We start from the raw sequence: 14,731 nt of genomic DNA on the forward strand, positions 1-14,731 counted from the left end.
TTTTACGCATGTGTATCATGTATGCAGTGTCTTCTGTATGCATAAGTGAATAAAGCGGGCGCAGCCCGCGCAAGAAAGCTGAACACTGGTAGTTCGGTCCAACTTACGAGTTCCGGCGAGCAGGCGGGTTACACGGCTGTTTTTGTGATTTTACGCATGTGTATCATGTATGCAGTGTCTTCTGTATGCATAAGTGAATAAAGCGGGCGCAGCCCGCGCAAGAAAGCTGAACACTGGTAGTTCGGTCCAACTTACGAGTTCCGGCGAGCAGGCTGGCTGCATCAGTGGTAACCGCTGGACACTGTTAGTTCGTTCCAACTTTCGAATCCCGAAAATTTGCGGGCTGGCTGCATGGGTGTTTTCGTGATTTTACGCAAGTGTATCGCGTATGCAGTATATTCTGGATGCAAAATTTAATAAAGCGGGGGCAGACAGCGCGAAACCGCTGGACACTGGTAGTTCGTTTCAAATTTCCAATACCCGCGAAATTACATTAGGAATTCTTTTAAAAACGAACAATGATAAGCGGGCTTGCCCGCTAGTCTGATATAAAATTTGTACTAGTCGTTTTTAATAAGCTGGAGGAATTATATGATTGTGTTTCAAAAGTCTAAATAAAATTTATTAATAAAATGGTTTTTTATTGAAAAGAACCGAATTTTCACTTCATTAAAATAAAGCGCGGGAAGATGAAATTTCGTCTCAGTACGAAACGTTTAGAAACAAGGAAGTTTCACTTACACATTATTTAAAATAACTTATTAGCTTTTTAAAAAATATGGTATGTGCTATATTATCTTTTCATATTATATAAATCAATAAAAAAATCAAAACCTCATAAATAAATTAAAATTAATTTTAATTTTAATTAGCTTAGAAGGTAAAAAATCAGTCCTTGTAATTTAGTTCCTTTAACTAGAATTCGGTTAGCTAAATTCGATTTGAAACCGAATAATATTATATTCATGTGCCAGTATTCATCAGAACTGTATATTTTGCTCTTCTAGGAAATATTTTTCAGCGAATTGTTTATGGATTAACGTATTTCTATCATTCATTTTCGTCTGAACTGCCATAATGTTTTTTCTAGGTCTAATCAAAGGTGACGAGATCATGGTGATCAACGGTGCCATTGTGAGTGATTTGGACATGATGTATATCGAGAGTGTCCTCCAAGAGGAACTGTCGCTTTGCATGATGATGCGGTCAGCTCGCACGGAACCCCCCGATATGGCGGGGGTAATGCGCACCACAGATGACTATATTGAATCTCTAGTTTGCCCACCTCCCCCCTCAGATTCGGTCATTAGTGAGGAGATGATAGACAAACTCATCGTTCCTTCTCCATTATACGGTATGATTAAAATTTGATTTTCTCCTGCGATTATATTTGCAATCAGTAGAATTAGTTCGCAGTCAGTAGAATTAGTAACTCCATACAGTTTCCTTCTCTTAATACAATTTTTGACGTTTTTATGTAAAAGAAATGTTTCGTTACATGAAATTTAATTTCATTCTATGATTTGTTTCACTTTCTTATAAGATATCTGTTGGGTTGTAAATACATTACTGGACGCTTTGTTACTTAATAAATTTACGAAGTTGCTCAGTCATGATCTTAAATTTTCCTAACGGTATCTTAACTACATAACGTTATATTTCTTACACATAAAAATGGAACCTGATAAAGCTCATCTACGCCGCTGTTTGCATTCTGGCTTTAACCAAAAAAAAAAAGGGCAGAAAGAAATTGTTTCGGAAGCAAAGATAATCATTTGTAATAATTATTAAGAAAACGTTGCATTCACTAATGTTTGTAAGAAATTGTTTAAACGGTTTAGAAGAAAAAAACTGATATTAATGCAACTAACGTTAGGTAAATGTCTGCCTGGTCAGTACAGTGGTTAACAATACTCTTTGCCATATCACTGTTCAGCGGGCTCGAAACACGAACAAGGGCGTGGCGTATCTGTATAGTGTCTCGGCGGCATCTGCGCACTTAAAATATAGCATGAAACCAAAATTATTATTTTTAAAAGCCTGCCTTACTTGGGAATATAGTCAGTTATTTGTTTTCTATTTAGTTTAATGAATTATTTAGGATGGTCATTTTTTATTTAATTTTGATAACTTTGTTTAAAATCAGTTAATATTTAAAAATTTCACGTGAGGCGAAATATGTAAAATAGTACGTATGTCGAATAATTTCATCTTAAATTCTTTTGGTTTTAAATTATAATGCATTAAATTCGCTATTTTGCAAACGTGTAAATGCTTTAAAATATGTGCTACTATTCCTTTTTGATAAATTGCATGAAATGGATGTCCATTTTCAGTGTGGTATTTTGTAGTAATACTTAAATGTTATTTTATATTTCACTGAAAGCAATTCATTCATCCTACATGTTCTTTGCATCTTAACGCTTTTTACATGTTTTGATTTTTTCCCCCAGGGGACATGGATAAGGAAAAATCGCCAGAAACGTCTGGACGACCTACGCCTTCTCCTACCCCCTTGCCCTCTCAAGATCTGACCAGCCAACTTTCTGCTGAACAAATAGAGACGCTGCTCAAAGTGAGTTAAATTGCAACTTGTATATGTTTATGTTACCTCAGCAAATATGTGCAGAAGTTTACTGAGTTGTTATTTCTGGTGATTATTTTCGTATGCTTCTGTAACAACTGAGAATCGTCGAAAGTTTAGAACACTGTAATGAATGTAACCCACAGGTGCGCAAATAATTTTAACCACGGACCAAAAAGGTCTAGTACATCATGCGGGCAGGACCATTCGAAATTCCGATTGTGCTTGTGTGACAATCTTTTGCGATGCCCTTATTGTTTCCCAGGATACAATGACGGGAGGGGGAGAGAAACAGCTTTTCTTTGGAGAAATGTTTTAAAAATTAGAATTCAAAATAGCATTTTTTGCACTTTCATATTTTTTACTTTAAGCCACAGACGGTGGATACCAAGTTATGATGGCCCTGCTGCATATGAGGGTCAGCCAATGAAATATAAAATATACACTCAGATTTCGAAGAATGAAGTAAGAAAGAAGCGAAAAAGCACTATGTGCACCGATTGAGTTCCACAGCACACTAACTTGCCGCTTTTTCTCTCAATATGATTCCCACCAAGCTACTAATCTCTGCCTTGCAACTTTCAAGTTATCCATCCTCAGCAGCTACATTCGAATGTCCGATTTCTTCAGTCCGCGTTTACATGTGTGGGCCATGGTAACGTGTTACACGTGTCCGTGTTACCATGTGGCAATGGTTTTGCGAAACTGGCGAGTTTAATCAGTTTTTTGCTAACGTCACCATGAAGCTTGAGTTAAGCAGACTGCTCCATTGCAACTGCTTTCCATTCTTCAATTCGTAAGTAATCAATCATTAGTTCGAAGGAGGGTTAGCCCAGAAGGGCTATTATTCTCAAAACGGCATTTTGCGTCAGTTCACTGTAAACGACGTATTACTTTTTTTTAATTGTTGGCACCAAATTATTACCCTGTATTATATTTAAAGAAATTAAATAATGAAAAATCTGCATGAATGTATGTATGTTTCTCGCATTGTTAAAAAAACCATGGTAATTTGATGATAAAACGAATCACCAAATTTTAAATAACGTAATCCTCCAGCCGAATATGGGCACCTGGAAGCCCAAATGTTTAATTTCGAATTTGTTTTATTACCTATTTCATATTTTGTAAAACTTTAACGAATTCTTGATTAACAAACTCAACGATTTCAAAGCGAGCAATGTCCACACTGTATGGAAAAAAACATTTTTATCTCCGGTGCACGAGATTGTCTCTTGAAAATTCTAAAGATATGCTGTTTTTAAATGTTTTGTGATATTGCTGTTGAATTGAGTGTAATGTGGTTTAAGTGCGAAAAACGTGATATTTAATAAAGGTAACACAAAAGATGTTAAAAAAACGCTCCTTTCCATTTGAGCAGTTTTAGACGATGTTATGGTGTAATTTGGTTATGAAAATACTTTGCCCACAAAATAATGGCAAACGAGATTCTTATTTATATTTTACTTTAGCTCCAATATTAAAATTTCGAAATATATGAAATACTAGAACTGTCTTTAATTGAAGGATTGTAATTAGTTAAAATTTTCAAATTTTTTTTTTTTTTTTTTTTTTTTTTTTTAGACTGCGGAACAGGTCACAGAGTACTGTCGCACGCCTTTAGAACAAAGGCGGCTGTCCAGTTTGGCTGGCAGTACGGCGAGCAGCGGATCTGGTTCTTTCACAGTCACTTCGGCGACCCCTTCTCGTCAACTGACCGAGGCCGAGAAGCTCAGGAAGGTCATCATGGAGCTGGTAGAAACGGAAAAAACATACGTAAAGGTGGGTAGATCATTCCGATGTTCTTAATGAATTTCTCGACATACATTTCTGAAAACATTTCTTTTTTAATAACTTCATAATAATATCTTACTGAATATCTTTTTTTAATTCTATGATTTCTTGAAATTAAAGAAAAGTATTACTTTTTTTCAAACAGCCTTAAAAATATACTGAAAATAGTCAAATAAGTTTGAAATTATATTTTATTGTGATTTAAATTTGAGATATTTGTAGTTCGTATTAATAACTTCTTGGAAATCTCAAAGCCTAGGTTTGAATTAATAATTTAAAAACGAATATGTATTGTGACAAAATGATCGTAGCAATAATCATAGATATTATAGAGTTATCAAAGCACCGAATAAATTTTCATTGCGTTTGAAGAATGTTCTTCTTTCAAATACAGAATCTGGGATATTATTAAACACAAAAGTAGAGGGTAAATTTAAGCATGCGAAAATGAGAAAAATTATTTCTTAAATAATTTCTAAAACTAAAAATTACCTCTTGAGTCACCTGGTACTAGTCATTCTATACTCAGCTGATATTTTCATTTGTAAGGATTTAACGAAAAATAATTTTGGCTTTACTTGACAGTGCAATAAAATTCTCTATCTTAAATTAAAATTTTCTGGAAATTTCCTTTTTAAGAAACGAAATTTTAAACAGTAGGTAGAGGTATGTGACACTTTTAACGATAATTCATATAAATTCATTAAAAATCTTAAACATTACAGTCATAATCTCGTATAACAGTTTCTGACTGTAATATGTAGGATTTATTTATACATGTAACCTTTAATGTTCTAGTTAACTTACTTCTGTAAGCCCCGTGCTGTACATATGTGGTGCACGGGGAGTCTGTATGTTCTCAAAGGAAAAAAAAAATATTTAGGATTCCTTTAACATTATAAAAATGTATTTTAAAGGAAATCTCTTTTTAACATTACATCATTTATTTTAGTTCTACTGGAAATTTAAATTTAATTTTATTTCAGTGCTTCGATATTCTAATTAAGAAGAATCCCCTCCTATAAATACGCCTTAAATTAAAGTATTTCTTTTAAAAAAATTTCATCTCTTAGCACTAACGAAAATATAATTCTTCAATTTAATAAAAAGTTTATCAATAAAACATTTTATCAATTTATTGAGGATTTACAATTTCAGATATTATAGTCGCCTAGATCAGAGAAGGAGAGTTTTAGGCAATGATTTTAATAGGAATATCAATATTTTATCCTTATCCTAAATCATCTGGATAACTTTCTGAACTTTCTAATGCAAACATGTCAATACCGTAAACATTTTTCATTTTAAACCAGTAATATGTATTTAGAAATTTTCATCTCGAAACTTGCATGATAATACAAAGAATAATATCACTAATTTGGTGCTTCATAATAAAGCTTTTTAAGAATGCTTATACATTTATTTCTGTAAGATGCATTCTTGATTATCATAGATTATGGTTCATTACTAATATTTAATATTAAAATTCTGTGTGGCATACTCTTCACGATACATAATAATATGTATACTCATATGTTTTTATTAATTTTCATTTTGTCTTCCCGCTTACAGGTAAATATAAGTTTGCATTTGCATTTTGTTTCTTTCTTTTATGTTCCTTCAGAAATTTTATGCTGATAAAAAAATGTTCGAATCGCACGACCAGCAATTTAATTGTAATTTTGCTTCTATGTTTGCTAAACAATTGGAAAGTATCCCAAAGTGGCTTTTTTAAATTTATAATAAAAGAAGACGTATTTTATTTGCAAAAATATCAAGCGAAACATTTATGAATGCATACATTATTTAACCGCTTAATCAGATGTACTTCATCAATGACGTTAAACGTTCCGTTTTTTCCTTCCTTGTACGAAGTAAAAAAAGAAGTATTATAATCGCGAAAAGTTTCAAGCATCATATTTCAACGCAAATATCTATTTTCACCGCTATAGAATGCAATTTAACGATGTTTTTGCCTGACATCTGTACGTAAAAACAGAATAAAAGACTCTTCCCCCCAAAAAAAATTATAAAACTGATTTAAAATGAATTCGAAAGGGAATTTGCGTTGCATCTGTACGTACGTATCTCGCGTAACTCAAAAAGGAGTAGCCTCAGAATGTTGAAATTTTGTATATAGCAGTGCTATAACATGTACATGTGCGCCTCGTATTTTAGTTGCAATCTGCCGCACCAAAAGTATATAAATATATGTGTATATATATATCCACTCTGTTACCCGGCTCAGTGATCTCAGTTTTATTATTCTTATATGTTCGCAAATTGTGCATTTTTTTTTGCTTTAAAAATGATTGAATTATGTTGTTCTTATCTTCTGGTTTTATGTCTTTAGTAAATCTGTTTGCAATAGTTTTAGAATTATCAACAATTTAAAAGTTGTTTAAGTGCCGCTAAGCCTAATAATTTTTTCCATGGCGGCCATTTCTTGTTTACATTTGAAACGGCAGAATAGTAGATTTGTTGCCAACCTATAGAAAGTAAGCTTCGCAATAACAAAGATAACGCCTTCTTTTATTATTGCGAATTAAATCATGCTTAATCCATTCCGGAATTTATTCGAGGAAATAAGATTTACTTCATAATTTTCAATACAGAAATCTTGAGTTTTAGTGTATTTTTTCCTTGCCGCGAAGTAAGAACTGCATTAATTGAATGAATCGTCTGTGAAAAACTTTTTTTTTTTTTTTTTTTTTTTTTTTTGTTCTTTGCTTAATTTCTTATATACATCGTTTTAGATTTATTATACTATTTGAATAGAACATGTGGCAACGATTAAATAATTCTTAAGATGATATAAATTTTGCGCGTTCTGAGTTAAAAAATGAACAAATGTAACACTGTTAAGTGATTCTAGGGCCAGAGTGTCGCTATGGTAAACAAATATAGTGAATTTTAGAGAGTGCATTTATTCTATTGTGGTTTATGCGCTATCGACGAAGTAGATTTAATTCAATCCAATAAGTTTAAATGAAATGCAAAAAAAAATTGGGTATAATTTCATATTCCGTACAAGGAAGTCATGTGGTGCACACATCAGATTTTTTTCTGTTAGTTTTAGGTCATTTAATTATTTTTCTTTTAATTACCCATTCAATAAAATGCCGACCTCGATTTAGTAAATAATATTAAAATTGTTTTAGGCTTACAAGTCATATTTAAGATAGTTATTTTTAGATTTTTCAAATACAAAACTTTCTGACAGCTATAAGAACATAAGGATACTGTTTTGTCTGTACTGGTTTGTGATGCTTTCCGATTGTTCGTGAAATGTCCAGTTATCAGGTTCTATGATGCCTTACATTAGCAGCATGATACCGTATCCGTTTTTGTTTTCATTTTATGGATACTTTATTTGAAAATTTTAGTTATTATTGTAATATAAAATTTAAGTATGTTATATATACATCATAGGATTATTTTTATAACTCTGTTGATATTGATTAATATTGAGGTATATAATACTATTGAGGTATAGGTAGATGAAGAATTTGCTATAGGTAAGATGCGAGAAGGAAACGCCAAATTCAAGTATAAAATGTTGAAGTAGCAATGAGAAAGAGATGAAGGTACGATTCTGAGATTTGTCTCAAGTGTTAAAATCTGCCGATCTTTTTCCGATGCTAATATTTATACCTTAAAATTTATAATAATTTTTATAGAATCATTATAACAAGTATCTTTTATTATAAAATATTTCTGCTTTAATGATACTCTTGTCAAAACAAAGTCGTAATTTAAATCAAATATCGAGATAGATAAAATTTGAGCATTTTCAATATATATCCTTCTGCATCCATCATTCATCATCATTGTTTCTTGAGAGTTATTCTCGGTAGCTTCAGTCAGTCTCAACATTTCATATATACCTGGCTTATTGCTGTATATCTTTTACTTCATGTATCAGAGTAATAATCATCAATATTAAGATCCGGCAAATATAGCAGCCATGACCATTCACATCCATTAGGCTCTTCAGGAGGACGAAATCAGACCATGCCACAAAGAAAATTCCACTAATGCATTCATTCGGATAACTCAGAATGCCTCTGCACTTGAAGAAACCAGAGGACTGTGCCTGGACAATGTGGACAAATAACACACTCAAAAACAGAATAGCCCTTGATAAAATAGAGAAAATCTCAAGACACTGTCTAAGCAGAAACAACCGTGGATAATATTATAATGTTTCAAATGTTCAGAACTTAAAGCAGATAACCAGAATAACGCTTAGTGCCTTGCAGTTATCAATATGTAAAAACTGTTATTAGTATATAATATTCAACCTTGTTACTCTGGAGTCTTCCCCGCCGTGATGGTATATAATTCCGTTTGGTTCACGTCCGTGGTCGGAAGCCATCATAGCGGTGCACTCACTCACTCACTCACTCAGAATGCCTGTAAAAATTTTTTTGCTTCAGGTTCATCTATTACAAAATAGTGATGTAAAATCTCTGTTACTTATCACATCTTCTTACTTGTCACATCTTCAGGGTTTGTGAAGCCAGCATCTAATAAATACTTCTTGTCAGCATCTAATAAACCCAGGAAGAGTTTCTTTCTAATTAAGAATTCTTCTTGTCTTTCAAAATTTATTGAAAGATACTCGTACATTAATATACAACAGGTATCAAATATTTTAAGACAGTTATCTCTTATATTAAATTAATTGGTTTTTTAAAGCAGAAGTTATTTGTTCGACGCTCCTCAGAGCGTTCGAATCGAGTCTAGTTTCTCCGCCAGTGGGCGTTCGTTGAAATTGAGTTTTCTAAACAAACGAGACAATGCCATTCAACTTGCATGATTTTGCTGTATCTTCTGTGACACTTTTATTAAATTTAATTGCACTGAAGATTTGATAGTGAAATTTTTGAAACTGACAGTTTTAAAAACTAAATTATTCTCAACAATGTATGTGTTTAGGATTGAATTTCTAAATGTTACATTTTTTTTCAATTTAGTCTGTTTCTTTGATCGGGTATAGATGGCCTAAATTGAAAGAAGTCCACATAATGTTTACGCACTGTTTAACATGATATTTCATTCAGCCGTATTCTACTATTAATTTTACTGTTATGTAAATAAATTTTTATTAAATTTAAATAAAAGCAAATTTTAATAATAACCAGTGATAATTATTAACCAGTGATTACTGAAGCCATTTTGTCTATTAAATGTTTCGGTTTACTTTAAACATTTTTGTGCAACAGATGAAATATGCCTTATTCGTTATTTATTAGGTAGTTGAATGAAAATATTCAAATCTCAGAACTTGTGTTATTGAGTTTAAAATTCAAACTAATTCAAATGTTTATTGCGCATGAAATCCCAAAAAATTGGTATTAAAAAGCTATATATTGCCCATCTTTTTAATCTAGTAAACCATTGCTAATAATAATTGTTTCGTAAAGTAAATCATGTTAATATGCAAATGCTTTTTCTTTTGAATTATTTTTAGTATATCTGTTTGATTAACGAAATGCTAATTCCCGAAATTATGTTCAAGTGAACTTAATCGCATTATTACAGGCATGTTAAAATAGGAAAGCTAAGGCAAAAATCAGTAAAGAAATCCTAAATAAACTTTTATGTTAAATATTTAGGTGCTTATTACCAAGTGAATGGCATATTATAGACAAAATTATTGTATTCTCTCAAAATTCGACAATATACATTACGAAACATTGTTTATACTCTGCAAATTACATAGAAATTCGAAAATTTACATTGCTTTATTTTGTTTATGCTGTAAAGTCTAATCTTGAGTCGTCAACTGAAAATTTATGTTGAATTTTGAGAATGTTTTTCGGTTGAGTTTAAAGTTTTGTTTAACTTTTCATTCTGCTGATTTCGGAAGTTTCTAATCAAACTGCTCAAACATTTCTCCTGAAATTAAGGATTTTGCGTACTATATCTACAGCATTCAGCATAATGGCTGTAATTCAAGTTGCCTTTGCATTTCGACTTTGTTTGTGAATCTAAGCACTTATTCCTTTGTTTTATACAAATAATCCTCTTTTCTTTGCATCGATTTATTACATATCATCGATTACAATAGCAGCATTCTTCCTCGGAATACAATGAACTCCTTTAACACCTGATTTATTCGTAGCATTTAGTTTATGCCAGTTTACTTCTTCGACAGTTTATCCATTAAAAATCCATTAAGAATTATATTAAGAACTTAAACAGTTTACAAAAGGATACCATATGCAAATTATTATCATAAACTTGAATCAACCTCTGTAATGTACAATGACACCTTTCATGATGACTGCCTCTAGTAGACTACCACCTTTGAAAGTGGCTGTTATTTCTGAGAATATAAATACGCAATGGACCTCTTGAATATGCGCCGAGCGTGCTGACCGCTACACTACAAATGCATGCTAAGAAGGCGGGAAAAATACCTTATAACTGTACTGTCTTGAATTTATTCCTGGTCTTAGTCTTTTTTTAATTGCTGCTTATTCAGGGTTGAATTTTATATTATAGCAAAGAGTTTTTGCCAAATGTTTATATATATCATATTTAAGGCATCATAGAACTTTATTTCAGAAAGCCTTGACCTTGAAAATATGTTTCGCTTTTAAAATGCTTGAATAATATACAGCTTAATAGTCAGGTATTTTATATCGGTGTCTAGTGTAAGCAAAATTTCTAAATGCTAAATTAATGTAATTTAATTGTTTAATATTCTACATACTATGTATTTTGTTTTCATGCTTGATATTATTATGCAACCAATGCATTAGTTTCGATTTTTTTATCGCATTTTTCGTAAAGTTTTTAATTTGAACTTATAGTTTGCGAATTTTAATGCTAAAACCTAATTTAAGATCAAACATTTCATTAAAATTTAATACAAGATACTTTAGTAGCCCATACTTGTCTTAAAACATTAACTAAAGTTTAGTTTATATTACAACCTCTATTTATGTATGAATAACATTCTGTCTATGACGTTTTCTGACATATTCCATGAAAGGCTGAGTATCTTCGCAATATTTTGTCAAATCAATTACAGATTCAAACTGCTGAAATTAGTCAATGAAACTCCGAGTTTTTGATTCCGAAGGTGACTATTGACAAATAGAAATTTCTTTAGTTATTACCCTTAACAATTCTTCTTTGTAAAACGTAATGAAATTAGATGGCTTTCATTCATTATTTTATTCGGAATATTTTCCATAACTGAATAATAATATAAAAAGGAAAACTTTTTAAATAATATGAATATTTAAACCCACTTTCATGGCAACCAATATCTGTACATTGAAAATAATTTATATTTCTAAAAGCAAGGATGGACAATTATATGCGAAATATTTTTAAGGTCAGGGCAGATTTTTGACTGAACTTTATGACTCAAAACGAAATTATTTTTTATATGAGTGCTTTATTCATTATGCAGAACACATTTCATGTTTCATTCCTGCTCTAAAATGCAATGTAAAGAGTATATTTTCGCACTTGTGTTTTCACTTTAAAAGAGCATAAAAGCTTCTCTACCAAGCATTCTAAGCTCATTTTATTGCATTGCATTTGCAACTGTTATCACTTATGCTCAGTGTACTTACTCTCTGTGCTTTATTACTGCCTTGGCTTTTTGTGTTCTGTGGTAACAAGCTTTAAGGGGAACACCATCGTTGCGAATTGGATTCCAAACCGTTATAGTTACCCATAAATTTTTCCCAAAGAAACATTGCAAGGTGCATTTTAAGCATTCATATATATAGGGAAGAGTTAAGTAATTAAATTTATTAACACTGATACGTGGAAGGAAAACAAATAAAAATTTTGATATTATTTTTGCCCTGAAGGATATTCAAAGCTCTTATTGCTAGCAAGAGTTGCGGAATCTAGCAACGTAGGTGTCCCTCTTTGATGGCTGTCTGACTGTGTTGTGTAATGTGCGTATTTTTTGACACCTGGTTCCTTGTCCCATTTAATGCAGCACATGAGTGAAGTCGTTGAGTGGTATGAGGACGCTATGCAAAAGGTAACTCTGCAAGATACACTCAGAACTCTTACTATGGAACGTAGCACTAATATCTATCTATCTATATATATTGTAGTTGGAAAGATTCTTCACATATTTTTCTTTATTTTCCTACTTTTTTATCTATTTAGTATTTGTGAATATTCTCCACTATCTTCTTATTTTATTTGCATATTTGTGGCTCTTTCATTTTACTTCTTTACGTTTAAGGCATTGTCGTAGAACATGCTTTTAGGATAAATATTGTTTTCTCACTCTTGTTATATAAGTACTATTATCTGTGCATGGACACTCTAGTTTCAGATATTGTGATTAATCGTCAGTTTAATCCTGTTTGCTATTCGTTATTTTGTAACTGTATCGTTTGTATAAAAGATAAAAGAGAAGTTTCGGGGCAAATAATCAAACTTAACGTCAATTTTGATGTAGACATATGTAGACATATAGCACAAAATTCAGATCAAAAACTAATTTTTCATAAAAGTATTTTAAAACTATTTTTAGCCTCAGTACCTTCTTTTTTAATTTGGAAAGGGAGAAATATATTACCTGCTGTTTCTGCATCAAGATAATATGATACGACGATTAATAATGTAAGCTTTAAAAAAGCCGTTATTTGTATATGCGTTACCCGGATTATTATACTCATATATATATATAGCAGATAATAATTATTTTTTAATTCTTATATCAGTACAAATTGAATGAAATTCTTTTGGAAAGATGTCAGAAATAAAATTTTAATATTCAAGTTTAATCAGCGAGCAAAGGATTTAATAATTAAGAAAAAAGAATCTTAAAATTAGATTTGGCTTGAAAGGTTTTGGACATAATTCGCAGCATAAGAAAGAATACTGAAAGAATAGAGCAGAAATTTGATGAATCTTAATGGAGTATATTTTTGAACATTTAAGAATTTTATAACAACTTTCTCAAGATTTTTTGCCCGGTTTCTCACAAAGTACATTTAAAAAAAAATATGTTTTTCGTAGTTTTTGCGCGTGTACTTTTTGCATGTTTTGTGAAGAATGTCGAATGGCATGATTTTTTCCCTTGATATATATAACTTTCTTGATGTGGAAAGTTGCATGAAATCTGTTTCTCTCTCAATTAAAAATAGAGGCATAAGTTCATACAGATCATTTTACTGTTTTCAGACATTGAGCATTCATTGTGATGGACGTGCGCACCACGCTGAGGTTAGTAAACAGATATAAATAAGCACGTCAATCTAAATTCACTTAACTTTCATGCACTATCATTTCTCCATTTTTAAGACGCAAAATAATATACACGAAATTGCATTCTTAGTATAATGTATAAAGTTAAATTAGTAAACAACAATTTTATATAGCTTTTGTATTTTACAATTTTAAACCTATAATATTTTTATCACAATTAAATTCAGTAACTTTTATGCACAGCATGCATAATTAAAATAAAAAAATAATATATTTTATGAATTACGATTCCATTCGCAATTTCTCTCTGAATTTTATTTCTTTAAATTGAAGTAAAATTTATTAACTTGTTATAATTTTATAATTTGTTTCATTAATGCAGCTATGTATGATGCCTTCTTTTTTAACTCATTATTTAGTGTTTGAGACACGAGTTTTAAAAAACATTTACATACTGCAATGTCCTATAAATAATCAAATTTTCAAAAATAAAATTGTTCAATCAATTTTAGTTAAATGATATGACTTTTCAATTGAATTTTAAAGTTGATATAATCAACTTTATATAGCGATGCTGATTAAAAACGAAATTTACTTGTTTAAATTAATTTTAACTTCAAAATCATTCATAACTAAACATAATTCATATGTAACCTCTTTTTTTGGCTCCCACTGACAACAACAGTGAGATAGGAAACTTTATAAACACTCTCTTAATTTAACATATAGAAATATTTTATTAAACTTTAATTGACGCGATTTGTTTGCGAATCTGAAATTAAAGGCTATTCTTAATTTATGTTTTATAAACTTTTTTATTTGAAATTCAGAAATGTGTTTTCATTTAAAAAGGTGCTAAAAAAGAACAAAAAGAGTTTTAAAACATTTTTATCCTGAGTTTTTTTAAACCTATTTATAAAATACCTTTCTCTTTTCTGTCATCAGAACTATTCTGAAAACTGTAAATATTAGACTGATTTCTGTGATAGCTTGCCAATATCTTTCTAAGTTTTGATTTATTAATTTTTGTGGATTTTTCAAAAACTGATATTCGAAGTTAGCATAGCTATTTCGAATTAGCTACCGTCAAATTTTGTAACATTTTCAAAAATACTTAAAACTTATTAGATAAATGGCTTAAAACTTATGAGA

The 14,731-nt window shown here is 30.9% G+C and overlaps 1 protein-coding gene across 7 annotated transcripts in view; it reads left to right on the forward strand.

The window, feature by feature from the left end:
* Positions 1–14,731, forward strand: part of LOC118195621 (protein still life, isoform SIF type 1-like) — a 749,226-nt gene that overhangs the window by 687,670 nt on the left and 46,825 nt on the right. For 4 of the 7 annotated variants that reach the window (XM_085813741.1, XM_085813746.1, XM_085813745.1 and 1 more), the window contains 4 exons: positions 1,091–1,354; positions 2,454–2,575; positions 4,169–4,366; positions 12,354–12,398. In XM_085813741.1, coding sequence (XP_085669867.1) covers positions 1,091–1,354; positions 2,454–2,575; positions 4,169–4,366; positions 12,354–12,398 — 629 coding nt within the window. Of the gene's footprint in view, positions 1–1,090; positions 1,355–2,453; positions 2,576–4,168; positions 4,367–12,353; positions 12,399–13,555; positions 13,598–14,731 lie in introns of all 7 variants that reach the window. The other 3 variants (XM_085813743.1, XM_085813747.1, XM_085813744.1) reach the window with 2 other exon arrangements.

The sequence above is a fragment of the Stegodyphus dumicola genome, chromosome 3 (assembly GCF_044657685.1).
Source record: "Stegodyphus dumicola isolate Sdum_Otavi_A_Nest chromosome 3, ASM4465768v1".
NCBI classification, from domain to species: Eukaryota; Metazoa; Arthropoda; class Arachnida; order Araneae; family Eresidae; genus Stegodyphus; species Stegodyphus dumicola.